Genomic DNA, 19,622 nt, shown 5'->3' with positions numbered 1-19,622 from the left:
ACCTGACAAACTATTTTCATAATAAAATCTTAAACAGGAAAGTATTCCGACTCTAGCATCAAGATATCACACCGTGGAGACAAACTGCCTTGAGCGTCTGGCAGAGAAGGACCTGTCACCCGGCTGCTGGGACCGTAGAAGCCTTCAGCCATCAGTCCCTTCAAAGATGGCTTCAGATGCAGCCACCCCATCCAAGCCACGTCCTTGCCAGGGTGCTGCACCCAGGGACTGAGGTAGGGATAAAAAAAAAAAAAAAGGCCACTTGGCCCAGAAGCACAACTCTGACAGGTCATGCCATCCCCGGAGTCCCCTGTGGAGTCAGCTGTGTGACGGCTTCATTTGCCTCTGCCCCATTTTGCTTGCTTGCCTTCTTTCTACAAGTATAAATCCTGAGCACTCCCTACTAAGCATCCTGAACACAAATCTGTTTTAGAGTCTGCTGCCTAAAAAACAAAACTGTAAGAGATACCAAATGTCAAAATTCAAGGGAGACAAACTCCTAACAATGCATTCATGATCCTGGAAAAAAGTAAAACTCATGATGTGAAGAAAAAATGAAAAATAGGGGTGAACTTTTATAATGTGGAATCTGAGTGAAAATCCTTCTATTTTTGCTGTCCTTCCTTTTTAGCCAAGCTTAACTCTCCTAAAATAAGAGCATTAAGTGCTCCTACACCACAATTAGATTGTCTTGGAATTTCCAATGGCAAGAAGGCTTTATAGGAGGTCCCTTTGGTCCATCATGATTACTGCTACTATAGCAATTAGCAAATTGAGAGAAATTGAAAGAAAAACAGTAAGATGCCTTTCAGTGGTAATTAACAACATCACGTAGAGATGGGAAAATCACTCTCTATTTAGAAAAGTTCACAAATCAATTAACACTGAGATGAATGGGACCACCCAAAGGCTTCCCTAGAAATGGTTAAAAACAGATAATCCAGTTAAGTAACATTTTTCAATCAGGTCCACACACCTCAGACTTCGGGAACGGGGGCGCATGGGGGTGTTCCTGCATCTGTTTTCCGTGGCAATGCTTTCAGTAGTACAAAAATGTTTTGACAGGAAGTGCAATTCATCTGGCGTTGGTTGGTATGGTAACTGATGCAGCTTCTCCTGGGAGGAAGAGGAGGACTACAAGAAACCACAGTGAGGTTAGGAGACCACCTCAGAAAGAAAGACAAGCGAATCTGCGAGCAAAGCAGTGAACCTAGGGGAGGGACATCACCATTTCATACTATTGCCTTTTCATGTTAGAACTATAATAATTAGTGTCTAAATGTGTACCCTTGCTGCTTTCTCTGAGAGGTCAAAATGCCTTCTATATTTCATCTCAGCTGTCTATAAGACCATTTCCCAGAAGATAGCTTCCTCTCTTGTAGGAAACTCAGGCTCTGAAAATGGGAAGGATCTACTCAAAGCCACTGTAAGAAAGTGACAACCAGAGAACCTGGGCGCATGAAATGACAGATTAGTTCTCAACTGAGTATGGTACCTCGCTCCTATCGCTACTCACAATCAAACACTGTGACTTTCAGGTGAGTAACATAAAATGAATGTTAGGATGTGTGATCACAAATAAAGTAATGAGAGACCTTCCTTTACAAAGCATGCTGCCCTTTGACACATCAATATGTGCCCTGCGTAAAAGGGGGAAGAGATGAAGAATGTACTTTTCTCACCAATGTCATTGTTTTAAAAATCAGATTTCTCTGCCCTTTTTTCTCTGGCTGACACTTTTTTTGTTTGTTACAAAACAAACATTTTAAAGTAGCTTCAGTAGCGGTGAGTTTTTTTAGTCCCTTGCATATAGATTTGCTTTTTGAAGAACGTCACTCAATAGTTATGAGGACAACGTAATGTAGAAAAAGTGAATAGCTAAAGAACAGTTTTTAATCAATATGAGAATTTTAACTCTAAAGCAAACAGACTTTTCTTTTTGTTTTTCCTGAGAGGTAAACTCTACAAGCACTTCTCAAAACAAAGCAAAACAAAACAAAACAAAACAAAACGGAGAAGTTTTTGAGCAACAGAACCATGATTAGAATAAGCATATTTGTAAAGGTAACACTCATTTGAAATCTCAGTTCTAGCAGGTTTTTTTTAAAACCTGTCATTAGGTTAATAATACACTTCATAAACACTGAAGCATCACAATGAAGCAACCCTAGAAATTAATGACTAAAGCTTAAAAATGCCCTTATACCTTGAAATTATAAAACACCTTATAAGTACATACTGAGACGAAGAGGAATTTTTATAATGTAATGAGACTGTTTTATAAGCCATAAAAATGAGAACGCTACTAGAAAGAGTAATGAGATAAACCAAATCTCCACTCAGAAAGAACAGGCACAGTCTTAAACACTTTTCAGTAGGAAGAAACAAATAAAACACAAACCAAATCAACTCCAACAATCAGGAAAAGAATTATGAAATCACTGCAAGCAGGAGAGATGCACTAATGATAAAGTGAAGATAAGGATAGTAGCAAATAAAAAAAGAGAATTAAAAATCTATACATAGGTCTCAGAGGTAAATCGATATGCGCAATTCTGTATCCAAGATTTCAAAACCCTAAAACCCTGAAGGTTATTCATAAGTTTACAGTAATCCTTGTGATGGCATGGCATCGACCGGACTGATTGGAAAGCTATTTAAAATATGTATTTAATCCACTTAGTGTGACTGTTCATTCAAGGCTGCTGCAGAAATATTAATATATTTGATTATGCACTGCTGGCCAGGTGCTGTTGGGCTGCTGTGTACAGCACAGGGATCATGCTACCTTTCTAAAACATGAAAATTAATTCCAAGACTCACTGGGCTCTAGAGTTTCACATAAAGTATCTAGGGCCTGTACTTGCATGGAAACCACACAAAGCAACTTCAGGAGAGTTAGTTCCCTCTGGGGAGGCAAGGAGGAGAAAGGTATTGGATGGAAAAGGCTTTCTTTGTATCTTTAACATTTATTAAACAAAATAACAATTTATTTTAAAAATGGCCATAGCAAATGTAACAAGCTGTTAACAAGTGTTGACTCTGAGAGGAAAATTTTGTGGTCATATCAAATACCCAGCCATCGAGCTGAACTCCGTAAGTTATGTGCCCTGGATTTACAGAATATGGCAAAATGAACGATGCGGTGGCGTGAGTGAGGGTTATAACCTTAACACTATTAAGAAAGTGAGGAGGCAGGGAGGTCCTCCGGGAAGAAAGCCTGTTTCATCTCAGGTGGAACAGCAGTGTCCAAATGGGACGAGAGTATCACCAAATCCAAGTGACACAGGATGGGTTTATGGCAGTGGGGACAACCGTAGGCCAGCAAAATGGCCCCAGGGGTTCCAAAGATACCAAATACAGCCCTAAAAGGGAGTTGATACTTGACAACGGACAAGTCCAAGGATAGGTTTCGGCAGAGACCAGGGACTCGCTCAGTGGAGAACTTTCAAAGTCAGTGAGAGCTGCAGGAAAGCAGAGATGCAGAGGTCGCTCTCAAGATTGCACACTTTGTTGAGAAGATGCCTCCACTGGTCTAAGCAACCCGGGGGGCACTGCAGTGAGGAGAGCTTCAATCATTTGTCTGGGGGTTTCCCAATATATTGTGTCTCATCACTTTGTATTTCTCGCATATTCTCTAAATGTGGTATCAGTGGGTCTCATCACCCAATTAGTTTGCGTATGACTCTAGTAGTGTCCTAAATCAAACCTACTTTCCAAGAGTAACGAGTTACATAAAAAAGCTGCAGAAGACTTTCCCCAAAATGTTCTGAATAATGGTATCATTTTGTCTCTCCAGATAACCGTTTTGCAAAGGACAGTATTCACAAGCATGTGTCATTTTTTACTTGTTATTTATTAAAAGGAATACCATCTTATAGTCATACCTCATATATTTACAGGTATTTATATTCTTATTTCAGTTCTTTCCCTTCTGTAGAAAATGATTTATCTGTTAAATATATGGGGGAATGCCTTCCTACTGCTGTGGTTCCCTATTACTTATTTTAAAATTAAAACTTACGATCTTAATATTATCTTGGAAAAGTTCCACAAATTAATTTTAATGGCAAAATTGGAAGTTAAAAGAAGTTACAATACTAAATATTCTCTGGAAGGACTGATTAATTTCCTATGACCAAATCTTTTCAATTTCAGAATACAGCATTTTTAACACTTGCCAGTTTTACAGTTGCTATAATACCCAAAGGATAAAGATTTGATGTTTACACTTCAGCTTAAGTAGTTCTGGAATTCAGCTAACAACACAATCATATGTCAAACTGAAGCTATATATTCAAAGTGTAATTTTGTGTTCTATCTTTCTATTCAAAACAATAACTAAAGTGCATTTCTGATTGACTAAGTGACTAACAGTTAACCCAGAAAGTGAAAATCTGAGAGAGACTCGGATCAGATTTAGAAAAGAAGAGGGGCACCTGGCTGGTTCAGTCAGCAGAGTATACAACTTTTGATCCCAGGGTCATGAGTTCCAACCCCACACTAGGTACAGAGATTATTTAAAAATAAAGTAAAATACATATTTTGAAAAAAAAAAGAAAGAAAAGGAAATGAAACTACTAAGCAGTTTTGCACAATTTTTGCCCCAAAATTTAAAGGACAAGCCCCCCCCCAAAATAAGAGAAATGAAAAAGAGCTTGTCAAATCTTCACTCATTACTTTTATCAACAATAGGGAAAAGAGATAATTGAACTTTTGTTAGGTGTGCAAAACCTACACTTCACAGATTTAACAGTTCCTTACATCGTTTGGCAAAAAGCAATTTTGAAAGTTAAAATTCTATCTTGAAAGAAAAATTGGGAATATGAGGTTAATAATTATATGTGCCACCTTCTTTAATAAACATGTAAGAGAAAAACTGTGTTACCTCTGGTTGGAAGCTGTTGGTTAGAAACAGAGCGTGTGTGTGTGAGTGTCAGAGTGTGTGTGTGTGTGTGTGTGTGTGTGTGTGTGTGTGTGTGTGTGTAACTATAAACTGTCTCTGGTGGTTTCTTCTTTAGAGTACATATGGAAGTCAAGGATGGTGATAATTCCATTATGACAGATGGCCAGGTCATGTTCATTAACTAAAAGGTTTATTTTAAGAAACACCATGTAAATTCCTTCAAAAGAGCCATGAGCCCAGAGTCTAGACCATTTACTGGGTACTCTTACTAATAAACAAGGGGGTTGTTTAAAGCCCCTCAGTTCATTCTTTGTGCCTCAAGTTTCTGATCCATAAAATGAAGAGAATAACATCAACTATACGACAGGGTCTGTTGCTGGGATTAAACAAGGATTATAATGCATTCTAAGTAGTTAGACTAATGCCCAGCACGTAATAAGTGCTTACAAACAACTGTTTTTTTTTTATTTGTACCAAACAAGGTCCAATTCTATGTTAATTCCCCCCTTTTTAAAGAGATTTGCTCTTTAAAATGGTGTATGATTTACTAGAGATGGAACGATGAAAGATCTTGCACTCTCCCCTATTTTTCCTACAAGCAACAAATCTCTGCATCCAAACCACAATAAAACTTGACTGAAGGGCAAAGCAAGGTCATATAGCTGAAATGAAGAATTTGGAGACAAGAGACTTGCCAAAAATTCTGTAGAAGAACAATACTTACATGTCAGGAAATTACCCTTTTTTTTCCTTGGTCGATCAGTTTTGGCATTCATTTTCACACTGGAGTTATCCAACTTTTCAACCTCTAAAATAACCAATAACCAGGAGCACCTGGGTGGTTCAGTCAGTTGAGCATCTGACTTAATTTCAGTTCAGGTCATGATCTCATGGTTCATGGGATTAAGCCCCATGTTGGGCTTGGGGCTGACGGCACGGAGCCTTCTTGGGATTCTCATTCTCTCTCTCTCTCTCTCTCTCCCCCTCCCTCCCTCCCTCCCTCCCTCTCTCTCTCTCTCTGCCCCTCCACTGCTCACAGGCATCCCCCTTCCTTTCTCTATCAAAAAAATAAAAATAAAAAACCTTAACAAAAAATTGATGGTTATGGACACAGCAGCCAAGGGTGACTTCACTGTTTTTTAGTGACAGTTTTATCCACTGAAACCATTTACAAATTTGAAGCACATTTTCCTGATGTGAGCCTTCTTTGTCACTGAAACTACTCAAGACTGTCAGGATGCTTCACCAAAATTATCTAAATGGACAATAAGCTCACATACCACAGCAAAATGGAACAGAGGATAGGAAAATAAATTACCTCTCCTCAAAAAATGACCAAGGAGATGGTAAAGAGAATCCATCAGATTTTAACACGGCAGTATTAAAGGTGCTCCAGAAAACTCACATTATACTACATACGGAATTCTGGAAACACATAATATAAAGCAGTGGTGACACCAGTTAGTTTATAAACTTAATTGTAGTGTCTTTTCTTTTTTTTTTTTTTTTAAATTTTTTTTTTTCAACATTTATTTATTTTTGGGACAGAGAGAGACAGAGCATGAACGGGGGAGGGGCAGAGAGAGAGGGAGACACAGAATCGGAAACAGGCTCCAGGCCCTGAGCCATCAGCCCAGAGCCTGACGCGGGGCTCGAACTCACGGACCGCGAGATCGTGACCTGGCTGAAGTCGGACGCTTAACCGACTGCACCACCCAGGCGCCCCAATGTAGTGTCTTTTCAATGCAAGTACTATTACATGGCTGAATCTATATGCTTAGCACAGTGTTGGGGTTTGTGAATAACCAGCACCACCACAACAAAACCACAGATGAAAACCCTATACAAAAGACCACGGATTTTGACAAAATGAAGATGGAAATGTATCAGATTAGAGGGAAATCTGAAATCATCAAGTCCACATCCCGGCTGGTTCAAGGGCGTTCAGACCACTCCATTAGGTATTCACTGAATACCTACAACATACCTGGTCTTTCTAAATGACCACCAGCTTCTACAGCTTGGCAAAGACAGATATCCCACAACACCACTAATTTAACCTGAGAAAGCATCTATCTAACTTACTGAATTGTTTCCATTAATTGCTAGGGCTCTTGTTGAAATGTTACAGTTTGGGGCAAGGGTATCCTTCTTCCTCTATTCCATCTTCATGGTTTCATTTTGTCTCCTTGTCTTAACTTACAACTAAATTCTTTTAATCTCCTCTTTAAAAAACACCTTACCTAGAAGGTACACATTTAAGGCTTGCCATTTTTTTTTCTTTGGAGGAGAAAAACAAAGAAACAAAACAACAAAAATAAACAAACAAAAATCCCTCCATTTAAGGCACACAAGAAAATAAGACCCAGGCCATCAAAGTTTAATGGCATTTTCAGTACAGACATCGCTGGTGTGGAACCAAAGCAATAAAACCAGATTGCATTTCCACCCCCAAACTACACCAAATGGTATTAAAACGAAAGCTCCCAATCTCCTCCAAACTTGCGATCCTGGGACTGACTTAACTCAATTTATGCACCATGGTTTAAAAGCTTGTAGCAGAGAGTTTGTCCTTTTTATATTTGTCAGCTCATCAAGTGAGAAGTAACCCATTCACAGTGGCAGACATGCAGAATTTATCTTCTCCCTCCTACCAGGAAACACCCAGAGAAAACATCTCCCATGTAACAGAGTAAGAGAGCCGTGTGGCTGTGAGGAGGATGAGACAAGTTAGGCACTTACAGAGACTGTGGAGCTGGGGGTGTTTGTCCCATAGCCAGAAGAAGGGAGAGAAGCCAAGGACCAGCGGCGTCCATCAGTCCTGGTGAGAAAGGGAGATTAGCTTTGGCCAACACTGGAGTACCATTGCATGGGAACTCCAGGGAAACCGAGTATTTTCAGCCAAACGAATGACACAAATACAGTCAGTGAGGATGAGGAAATGTTCAGCAAGGACCAGAGTAAACAAACATTATACAGCAGGTTGACTTTTATTTAAACTGAATCAATACACCCAAACAAGGAGAAAGTGAATGGGTTGATCCATATTATTGATCTCTCACTAACGCACTTTGACAAAATGAATACCAGGGATAATTACAATGGTCAGACTCAGCAGATTCAAATGAATAAAAACAGAAAGGGAGGAGGAAAAATACTCATAGCTGGAAACTGATAACCGAGGCCATGGATCTTTTGGAATTTGTACCTGAATTCCAGCAAGGTACAAGAGCCTGTGGGGACTTCCATTACAGCCTAAAGATGCTCCACTTGTTTTCAAGGCAAGTGTCCTACTCATCACATCTAGGGAAGGGATTAGTGAGGCTCCGGGCTGGTTCAAGCCTTAAGTAGCAAATTACTTTCACACTAAAAAAGGGACTGACCCTATACTTAGAATCTCTTAAGAGTTACTGCCTTCTGGCATGACCTGGCTTCATAAAGTGTTGGAACCAAAGCCCCTTGCACAGGTTTTGAGTATGCACCCCATTCTGGCCAGTGATGGCAGGGGCAGAATGAAAATTCTCCACTAGTGACAGAACCTAATGCACAGCGTACAACCGTGGCCCCGTCACAGAGGCAAAACTGTCAGGAGTCCTTGAAGAGAGTGATTCTTCTCTCCAAATGGTCATAGGGTAACCTCTGGGGTAGATTCTGGTGATGAGTGAGGATCATTACAAGGGTCTCAGATGAGTTAATGAAGCAGCAGAGACAATACTATTGCAAGGGAACACCGAAGAGTGAACTTTCTGAAATCTCTGGTTTCCTGGAATCATTACTTTATTATTTATTCTGAGTAAGACTGTGACTTCAAAACCATATACCACTGTGAAAACAAACACATGCACATTTGCCAAGGGAAAAACAGGAAAAACACACATTATAAAGAGCCTTACTGCATTCTTTAGATGGGAATATCATATGTAGACTTTCTGTAATGCGTGATTATACCAACTGACCAAATGAGAGATAAGAGCGGACCAAATTTACCACAGACACAATTCACAGTAAGTTGAAGTCAGAGGATTCAACAGCACTAGACTTGAATTTCAGAAATGTCACAGTTAGATGTTTATGTAAAAAAAAAAAAAAAAAAACTGACATCTGAGACTAAATTACATTCAAGGGAAAATATAATCACAGGCTACCATGGATGTTGCCTCCAATAAATGCAAATGGTCCACAAAGACAAAATGGAGAAACTGAAGGGGACGAATCACAGAAATACTACAATGTTAAAATTTCAGTAAAATTTACCTGTCATTTCTGTGACCATGATTGGAGTACAAATGAATCAAGTATGTTTTTTTTTTTAAAAAAAGAAGCAAAATAAAGTGTTCGTAAATATACCACATACAAGGAATGGGAACAATTAAGTCATACATTCTTTCAAAATATTTTTAAGCAATTAAAAATGTTAAAGGTTTAAAAGGACAATAATTATAACAACATGGTTCTCAAGATGGACACAGGTGAGTCCTATTTTATTTGGCTACTTATTGAAGACTTAAAATTCCATGGTGTACTCTATATTTTAAACACCTCCTATTTTTAAAAGTAAAAAATGATATGATTTTTAAAAGAATTATTCAGTCCATTTAATACCAATTATCAGAATCTAGTCTCTGGAAAGAACGAGGGACACCATTTCCCCCACCATGATTTTGTTTTGTGATTCATTAACTCTCCTTTCCCTCAGGTATCAATAAGCATATTTCACATGAATGAACAATTCCAAGAAAAGACATGTTCTTATTAGTTTTGAAACATAAATTACATTTGCTTACTCTGGAAAATACACAACTAAAAGATGTTTAAACAAGACTGTACTTACTACCCTGTGCATCCACGGACCAGAAATAATTTATGTCTCATGAAGTTCCCCAAGTTCTCTGTGTGTATTTACTCAAATGGAGCACAAAAGACCATTGCGTTTTCATTACCATGTCAACCGCACATCAGCTGTTACTATATACGCTACATATAGTACTTAAGAGAGAGCATGCCCTCTTTTTTCTTTTTTTTTTTTTTAATTTTTTTTTCAACGTTTATTTATTTTTGGGACAGAGAGAGACAGAGCATGAACGGGGGAGGGGCAGAGAGAGAGGGAGACACAGAATCGGAAACAGGCTCCAGGCTCCGAGCCATCAGCCCAGAGCCTGACGCGGGGCTCGAACTCACGGACCGCGAGATCGTGACCTGGCTGAAGTCGGACGTTTAACGGACTGCGCCACCCAGGTGCCCCATGCCCTCTTTTTTCAAGAAGGCTATCACAGAAGTGCAATTTGGATCCTGCTAACAATGTTGTCTTTTCTTTGCAGTAGCTACCAATAAAATGTTATCGGAAGACAGACTTCATCCTTGCCAAAGCAACAAGGCTTTTTTAAAGAGTAATTTTTTTTCTTTTCCTTTTTTTTTTTTTCTCCTGTGGGTAAAAATCTCTCAATGTTAAACTAAGTGAAAAAATAAGAAGCGAAAAACATCAGATGAGAACACAGAATACAAAAAGACTGGCACAAAAACCCAGCATTTCAACATGACTCACAAAAATTTAGATTAATACAGTGTACAATAAAGAATGAAAAGTCCCAGTATCAACCTGGCTATTATAATTGTATGAAGAGGAAGAAGATTTATTTATTTAATTGTTATAAGTCACCTGGAGTGACACATTTGACATTCTGGTTGATCCTGGAACAAGCTGAACTATGCCAGCACTCAACAAGCGTCTTATGACCTGAACTCAGCAGGCAATTGCTGAGTTCTAGTAATTTGCTTGTGCAAATACATTCTGAGATTTACTCTGGTAAGCAACAACAAGCCAACTAGGAAACACCTATGGCATGTATTCAGGGCTCCATATTTCCAGCCTAAGTAAAAGCAGTTCCCAAATAAGTCCCACACCTTCCGGGAAAGGCAGAACAATGTTATTACCTCCATCTTCTCACCCAGGAAAAAAAATGTTAATTCCGTAATCGGATGGATTGTAAATCAGTATCACAGTTATTAGCAAAATAAAAATATTTACTATACTACAATGCTCATTTTCAGCCTTTTAGCACAGTGGTAAAAAAAAAAATCAGTATGAGAATTTTACCTTTAATATATGTATTAGATGATGCAGAAAGCAAGCGAGTATCATATTTTCCAGCCTGAAATTAAACTATTACATCACAGGGGATGTCTACTGGTGGGTTATTATTACATATATAAGATGAGAAAACATTAATAAACATGATCTTTATCCCTTCACTCAAGAATAGTTTTAAAAAACATAGCAATCTCTTCTCTGCTGAACTGAATATACAAAATAATAAAATGTGAGACCCTCAAAAATGGTATTATTTCTTAAAGGCTCAAAAATGCATACCAAATGGAAGGGAATGGAGACCCACGAGTTCCATGTCTCCTTAATAAAAATCAACTTTAAGATGGAAGACGGACACACCAGAGGTTATATAAAAATACACCAATTTGAGTTTTCATAGCAAATGTAGGATTCTGTTTACTTGAATAAAAGTTTAAAAAGATGATCACTCATGTCCTAACTGAAATTAATACTTTTTGAAGACTGTAGAGGGAGGTCCATCTGTAAATTCATGCAAAATGGGCTAGAGTTCTGTGCTCATCTTGTGTCATGGCTGAAGGCTTACTGGTCAAAAACTAGCATATGCCTGGGGGTTTGTGTATTTTGTTAAATAGCATAGAAACCAAACTGACCTATCCTCTAGTCACCCACTTAATTATCAGGTTTTCTTCATTTTTATAAATAAGGCAGGATGAAGAGACTATGATTTCTGTCATGCTTAAATGCACGTTGTAATGAGATTTGCATTTTTCTTACTACTTAATGTGATGAAATGCATTCTTTTAAGAGATATGTTTTAAAGGCTATGGTGGGTTCTTGTTTATTAATTTTTTGTAAGGTTTTTTTTTTTCCACTTAGAGTAGCAGCATTATCATGAATTAATATTCACTGGGCAAACACAGGCTTTGCGGGACCTGTTAATTTTCGCATTTTTTTTTAAGTGCTTAAAACAAGTTGCTAAAAGAAGAAAAGCTGGAAAAGGGCCAAAAGTCAGGCGGGGAGGGGGGGTCTCAAGTTCCTTAGAGAGCATGTCTTATACTCTTGTGTCCTGCCCACAGTGAAGCCTGGAACCTTACACACACAGGCATTTACCACATAGTGGGGAATGTGTGACATTTACAAGGGAATCTTAATTACAGAGAATTCTGAAAATACTGCCAACAGATCCTTTTCTCTGGATTTAGTAATGTAAATGCATTACGTGCTGACAAATGGCAGTGAGGACACTCCAGGTTTTGCTGCTTAGTAACATGTGTTAAAACCATTTTTTTTTTAACCTACACACAAGTCTTTATTAGTGCTATGTTAGTCTACTTCATGGTATAGTTAGGTCTCTGAGAAAAATGAGCAAATATGCAGGACAATCAGACCATAAACTGAATCTGTCCTGAATATTCAGAGACCTATAGCTGAAGGGGCATTTTGTTCTCTGTGTTTTTCCAGTAGAAGATCCAGAACAAAAAAGGTGTGATGTTACATCACATGCCCATGATCCTCTGAACAACAAGACTTTCTTGTGACTGAATGACCCAGAAATAACATGTATCTTCAATACTTGGTGTCAAATTCTAACTAAGATAGGAAGAGAAAACATAAAATGTCCTATAGTTCATAGGGGGATTACTAAATTGGTAGCTTCACTCTCTCACATAAAGAGCCATCTTAGACTTTATACTCTGCGACCCCAAGAAAGGTCATTTAAAAAAAAAAAAGTATTTCAACAATAACAAAAAACAGTTGCACCAGGACATGTAAATCAATCAAATCCTTATAATGTAAGCTCAGATAACTCAGTAATAATCTGCTGAACATCAAGCACAAGGCATTGCACCGGCGATAAGAGAAAGAAATGGAAACAGTCATTTTTTGCCCTCAATGGGAATCCACCATCTAGGAAAGGACCAAGAGAGGTCCATGTAACTCCAGCATGAGTCAGATATCATTATTAAACTTTTAAAGCAGGAGTGTTTACAACAAAGTTTTGCAGTGGTCCAAAGCTATCTTTGGGCAGGGAGCTTCAGAGAAAGCCGTATATGACGATGGGTAGGATCACACAGGCAGAAGGCAGAGGTACAGGAGGGAACAGCGGGGAATGAGGAAGAGTGAGGTTCGGGAGACAGGATCTTCTACAAAACACTTTTCTATTCAATTCAAAGGAAGTCCTTACCTCCGTGCAAATGAGAAATGGGCTGAGGCACTAGGGGAGAAATTTCTTGGACTATCTTGAGGGCTGTTTCCTATAAAGAGAAACAGAGGGAAAAATCACAACATGATTCCTATCCCACATCCAGAATCATCTTCTTGCAAGTAATGCATTTCTGTACATTTTTGTCAAACGTCCATCTCCAAGAATGTTTTAGTTTTGCTGGCAGCAGGGCTGGGTGTGTGTGTGTGTGTGTGTGTGTGTGTGTGTATGCCGGGGGCGGGAGAGCAAATGGGCTTGAGTCCCAGCACAGCATTCCAAGTGCGCAGGTATACAAATAAGCACATTCACCCATCACCAAGCAGCAGTCTTCCACAGATTAATAACCTCAGTATTTCAGGACTATAGAATAACGTATATACATGTGTCTTGATTCTTAGTCTTGCAGATGTTAACATTTTAAACAGGCGATGGAAGTAGAAGTGTACGCTCCAACTTGTGTGTGTGTGGCGGGGGGGGGGGGGGGGGGGGGAGGGGCTCTCTACTTTAGAAAAAGCAGCCTTAGTATTTTTTTATTAACAGAAACCGAGTACAGGTCTGAATTCTGGAAAATGAATCCTTGTATTCCAGGGTACATATTTTAAAGGTGGAAATGTCAGAACTGATCATAAAATCCTGGGAAGAACCCAGCAGTCTGGACCTCTTTCCCAAATGACCCAGCTCGGTGCATGGGTGGTTCAGTGGTAGAATTCTCGCCTGCCAAATGACCTAGCTTGCTCTCAGCATGGCCCAAGTGGCCCAGCAGGATTAGCCCTTATCAATATTTTATTCAACAGTCCCCCTGCTCCTAAGCATCTGGGCTGTGACTGGCCAGGCAGGCTTTAAAAGCCACTATCACACAAAGGCTGGCAGGGGTTGTTCTTAAATCCTTCCGTGGGGGGCGAGGGGGGGGGGGAAGCACAGACGGCTCACTGTAAAGAGAGCAGCTCCTTGGGGGCTTGTTACTTTCTCCATCAGAACACTCAACCTGCTGCTGATCATTGAGAAAGCTTGGCAGGCAGCTGGTGAGGGGCAGTTCAGGACACTCCAGACCACCCGGCTTCCCTCTGCATGTTTAATTAGACTGGCAGAATTATCTGAGGACCGGATGGAATTGTAGCTGGTTTAAATAAGGAGGTGAGGGAAAGCTGCAAACTAAGCTTGTACGATCTTGAAACACGGAAAATAAATCAGGAATCTGTTTAATCCTTCACAGCCAGCCAGTTCCCACATTACTGATTTTATAACGGAAGTGACAACTGTAGTTAGGTGTGAGGCATACAAGATTCCATGTTCCAGTCAGTACCTAGCTGTAAACAATTTATAACCTGTGTGCAAAAAAGAACAGACTAACCCATTAAAGAGAATAAGTTTAGTGTTACCTTGAGGACTTCTGGACTGGTTATACCCCTACCAGAAATTTTTCAATTAACTTAAGGTTGCAAAGTTTACAGTGATGTCTCCAACAGATGCCATTTACTTTATGACAGACAGCACAATTAAAGCCATTTGAATAGGAAGCGCTGAAAAGCCCATTTCTTTATGGACAGAGAATCTAGAAGCATTTTTCCCTCTGCTGCAATGAAATTTATCATGTCTTTGCATCTGTTGTTCCTTGGGCCCCTGGAGAAATGGATTCTGCTTTTGCCATCCAGTAAGCCAGGACTCTTTCCGTCCATTTATCTACACAGCTAAATTAAGTTCCGTCAACTTCTCCCAACAGCCTTGATTCTCCCTGCCCCATCTCTTCCCAACTTAGCTTATATATCACTCTTCACAGCCTTGAAAGATCTTGAAAAATTCAACATGGCTAAAAGTTTTGTTTCCTAAAGAGAAATGAATCTAATGCCAAAAATCTTAGTGTAGATTTTATTTGGGGGAAAAAATGTTCACTTTGCTCACACCCCATATAGATTTCCTAAATTATTAGGAAAAACAAAACAGTTAATTGTTGGAAGCCAAGGTATGAGAGGTTTAACAATCTCTGCTACCCAATTCATTGAGAATAAATAATGAAACCTGGCACCAAATTCTTAGCCCCATGTTCTTTGTAAAGGGAACACTACATCTGGAAATTATAATGAGATCAACTAGAACTAGAGAGAGCTTATTAAATATTTTTAAGAATCTAAAGAAGGGAAAAACAAGGAATTAACTTAAAATTCTTCTCACTTTTAGAGATTTTAATGAGCGGTCCCTAGGAAGCCATGTAACATCCTACAATACATGGCAACACCCTCACTTTGAAGATGAGCAGGTAGAGACAGAGATATAAAGAGATAGGTTAATTTTCTGCTCTTAATGAAAAAAAAAATCAAGGCTACCATTAAATAGTTCTATTATTATTTTTCTTTAATGTTCATTTATTTTTGAGAGACAAAGAGACAGAGCATGAGTGGGGGAGAGGCAGAGAGAGAGGGAGACACGGGATCTGAAGCAGGATCCAGGCTCTGAGCCGTCAGCCCTCGGTTGGACCGAGGCGGGGCTCCAACCCACAAACCGTGAGATTGCGACCTGAGCTGAAGTCGGATACTTAACTGAGCCACCCAGGCACCCCAACCATTAACCATTTTCAATCTTTGGGTTTTGCCTCTGCATCTTGTGCTGCCTTTCTAAGCCAATCGATTGAAAATATTCCTCATTTTCTTCTCATCCACTACATTGCTGTAAAATCAAACGCAAATTCCGAAACTTAAGACTACAAAGCCATCTGCAAAATCTTGCTAATAACAGATCTTTCTTCCTGTTTTATGGCAGATCTAGATTTAAGTGCCAAGGTGTATACACACACACCTCCCACATACTATCACAAAGGGTCTTAAATGTATGGGATATTAGAGAAAATGATGGTGGCCTGAACTAGAATATCTGACAATTCCGTAAAGACAAGAGACTACAGCTTAATTTGAAGACGGTTCCGGAAGCTCAAGAGAAGAAGTGGAAGAACCTCAGGAAGGAGACAGAAACGACCCAAAGGGAGTAGGGCAATGCAGTAGAGACAGATATTCTGGCAGTAGGGGAATCACACTGGTAGAGCCAATGAGTTGTGAACTACGTTTATTGGTATTAACCAGAGGAGGGCCTCAATAGATGTCTTAACCTCAACAGATGTCTCAATAGATGGCATAAATGTGTTAGGCGGACAGAGGAGCGGCCGAAGAAGAGGAGCTGAGGTGCTGAGATTAGGACCTGAAAGGCCAACAGAAAAAATATTTTGGTGAGCAAACCTAGCATAATTGGTGATGGATCAGAAGTGAAGTAATGAAAATATTACAGACTACAAGTGACCAAACATTTCCAATATGGGTAGACTACGGGTGACTGACTACCCACTGTGGGACAACGACTGCCCATTAGTAGGGAATTTGAAGAGAGAAGTGGCATGGTACTACTAGGAGATGAAAAGGGTGGATGAGTATTCTGTAGATTATCCTGTAGATATTATTACAGAATATTCCTCAATGTTCCTTACGGAGAAATAACAAGATTAGCAGATTAGAAAGGTAGCAGTCAAACTTTGAAGTCTGTGTTCTTATTTGAATAAAAATTGATTTCTGGGGCTTCTGGGTGGCTCAGTCAGTTAAGCATCTGGCTCTTGATTTCGGCTCAGGTCATGAGCACACAGTTCATGGGTTCAAGCCCCACATCAGGCTCTGTGCTGTCAGCTTGGGATTTCTTCCTTTCTCTCTGCTCCTCCCTCAGTCGTGCATGCACTCTTTCTCTTGAAATAAATAAATAAACTTTAAAAAACTTATTTCCAGGTTACCTACTCAGTCTCTAAAGCCTTACAGTGCTCAAAATACCACTAACCAGAACACACAAAAAAAGCACATCTTATATATGTATTCTTAACTCATGAAATGAGGACCAGGCTGCCAGGGATGTGCACACCGAGTCCCCAGGATAAAAAAGCAAGACGGACTGAAACCGGCGTCCTACACATGACCTTCACTCCTCACAGCACTGCGCTCTAAATTCATCCCCCCATCTGCAAAGCAATACCTGAGAGACTCTCAAGCGAAAACTGGTGCCAGTTAATTCTCTGCCCATATGTGCAGCACTTGCTTATAACTCAAATCCTGCTGCTCCCGGGGATTTGCTGGCTCTTGGATGTCTGAGCACTAGGACACTTTATAGGATGTTGTTATTGCCGCTGATGTTTTTGACCTGGTAAAGTAAACCTTAGTAGTGGTCAGGCATTTGGTAGGTAATTAACTCTCTGATCCCGGGGGTGGGGTTGGGGGGAGGGCTAGAATGGCCAACATACAAGCAATATAACAAATTGGGGCTTTACCTAACGGTTCGGCACAGGGTGCCTCATTGTAGAGGCAGTTATTGTTAAGAAAGTGATTTCCAGATTAATTAAATTGTTTGATTGCTTTGTAATTAGGTTGGAGAAGTCCTGTGTCTTCACCACAGAGAAACAAGCTGCAAATCTTTTTAAAAGGCATATGCTATACCCACTACAGATTATTAATGTGCTTTTAATAGCTGTCTGTTCACAAAATGATAGTTTCTGGTTGCCTTGATTTTCTACCAGGACTGAGGGAATCCAAGAATTAATGATAATTGCCATTTGAAACTCCTGGTGGATCAAAGAGTAAGCCCCCATTTGAGTCCTTGTTGTCATTACTTGATGATCAGCTTAAATGACTTGTGCCGTTTTATACTACAACAATCAGTACCGTGTTTCCTATCGCTCCACAGGAGATTCTCAGCAACACACTGCCACTGCTTTAAACCCTAAGACCAGGGGGCGCCTGGGTGGCTCAGTTGGTTGAGTGACCGACTTCAGCTCAGGTCATGATCTCGTGGTCTGTGGATTCAAGCCCCATGTTGGGCTCTGTGCTGACAGCTCGGAGCCTGGAGCCTGCTTCGGATTCTGTGTCTCTATCTCTCTCTCTGCCTCTCCCCTGCTTGTGCTCTGTCTCTCTCTTTCTCAAAAATAAATTTTAAACACACACACACACACACACACACACACACACACACACACACACAATAAAGTAAGCCCTAAGAGCAAACTAGAAAGAATCCAACCTAGGATCTCCTTCCAACACGGATGCCAACAGATAAGATGGCCCTGGAACAGTTATGCAGGAACCTTAGGCTGAGTGAACTTTCAGAAACAATAGTCCCAATCATCTGAGAACTTTGACTCCATCTTACCAGACCTAGCTAACACAAGAAAATAAAAAGATCTTCCCTTCACTTAGACAGCTGTCTCAGCAACTGGCTCCTCTCCAGATAAAATTGTGGGATATTAATTAAAGCTGGGCAGCTGTTTAGAATCTAAGTGGACACAGAAAAACCTTGATTGGCCGTCAGTGGCATTATCTCTGGGTAGGCTGCGAAGTGTCCACAGCAGGCCAACAAATGGAAAGTAGACTTCTCTGTGTTCTCAAGTAAACAGAGCATTATAGACAATGAACCAAAGTTTTCATAAAATATGGGCTCTCTCAACCTGTTTTGCTTTTCCCTGTCCCTTCTTGCTTATTGATCTTCCAGTAGCCAGTATCACTATTCACTAGCATCTCCCTGATTAATTCATTCAATAAATATTTATCAATCCTCTACTACATAGAAGGGAATAATAAGATTTAATTTACATTTTAGAAAGATCCTTCTAGTGTTCTGTGACCGATGGCTCTAAGCAGGCATGAGCGGACCAGGGAGATCAGTTAGGGGGCTACTCGCACAGATAAGGTAAGATATGATGGCAATTTGGACAGGGTAACTGCAGATCCTAGCTGTGTCTAGCAGGACAATGAATAGGACTGGCTGAAAATGTGGATTGAGTGGGATGATGAGGGAAAGAGAAGAAACAAAGAGGACTCCTAAATTTCAAGACTAAGCAAAAGAGTAGATGGTGGCATTTACTGAGATGAGGAAAACCAAGGGAGGAAAGAGCTTGGGAGTATAAGACAGACTATGTGGGTAGGCTTTATGCTCTTTTACTTACAGAGACATCACCTCAAATAATTTCAAATCTATCAAAATTCACTCATGTTCTATATTATATGCAATTTATATTTAGTTGCAGTTCTCACATAACATTTATATTGATTAAATATTTAAAAATTCTCTAATAGTTTTTGTTATTGAAAGCAAGTAACATTTTTCCAGTTCACATTTCTTAAAAAAATTTTTTTAACGTTTATTTATTTTTGAGACATACAGGAGACAGAGTGTGAGCGGTAGAGGGGCAGAGAGAGAGGGAGACACAGAATCCAAAGCAGGCTCCAGGCTCTGAGCTGTCAGCACAGAGCCTGATGTGGCTCGAACCCACAAACTGTGAGATCATGACCTGACCCAAAGTCAGACACTCAATGGACCAAGCCACCCAGGTGCCCCTCCAGTTCACATTATTTAGTGCCTAGCAGACTGAATACTCTTAATCTGTTTCAGACACTCAAATCTCAGTGCTGGTGAAGGGTTTATAGAGAAGA

At 39.8% G+C, this 19,622-nt stretch overlaps 1 protein-coding gene across 8 annotated transcripts in view; it reads right to left on the bottom strand.

Annotated features, from left to right (window-relative positions):
• Window positions 1–19,622, bottom strand: part of MAST4 (microtubule associated serine/threonine kinase family member 4) — a 579,145-nt gene that overhangs the window by 69,901 nt on the left and 489,622 nt on the right. For all 8 annotated transcript variants that reach the window (XM_047859677.1, XM_047859625.1, XM_047859653.1 and 5 more), the window contains 3 exons: window positions 13,159–13,228; window positions 7,649–7,727; window positions 977–1,134 (listed from right to left, as the gene is read on the bottom strand). In XM_047859677.1, coding sequence (XP_047715633.1) covers window positions 977–1,134; window positions 7,649–7,727; window positions 13,159–13,228 — 307 coding nt within the window. The remainder of the gene's footprint in view (window positions 1–976; window positions 1,135–7,648; window positions 7,728–13,158; window positions 13,229–19,622) is intronic.

The sequence above is a fragment of the Prionailurus viverrinus genome, chromosome A1, assembly GCF_022837055.1.
Source record: "Prionailurus viverrinus isolate Anna chromosome A1, UM_Priviv_1.0, whole genome shotgun sequence".
NCBI lineage: Eukaryota > Metazoa > Chordata > Mammalia > Carnivora > Felidae > Prionailurus > Prionailurus viverrinus.
Note: the sequence above shows the minus strand (reverse complement) of the source record. Positions and strands in the feature narration are given on the sequence as shown.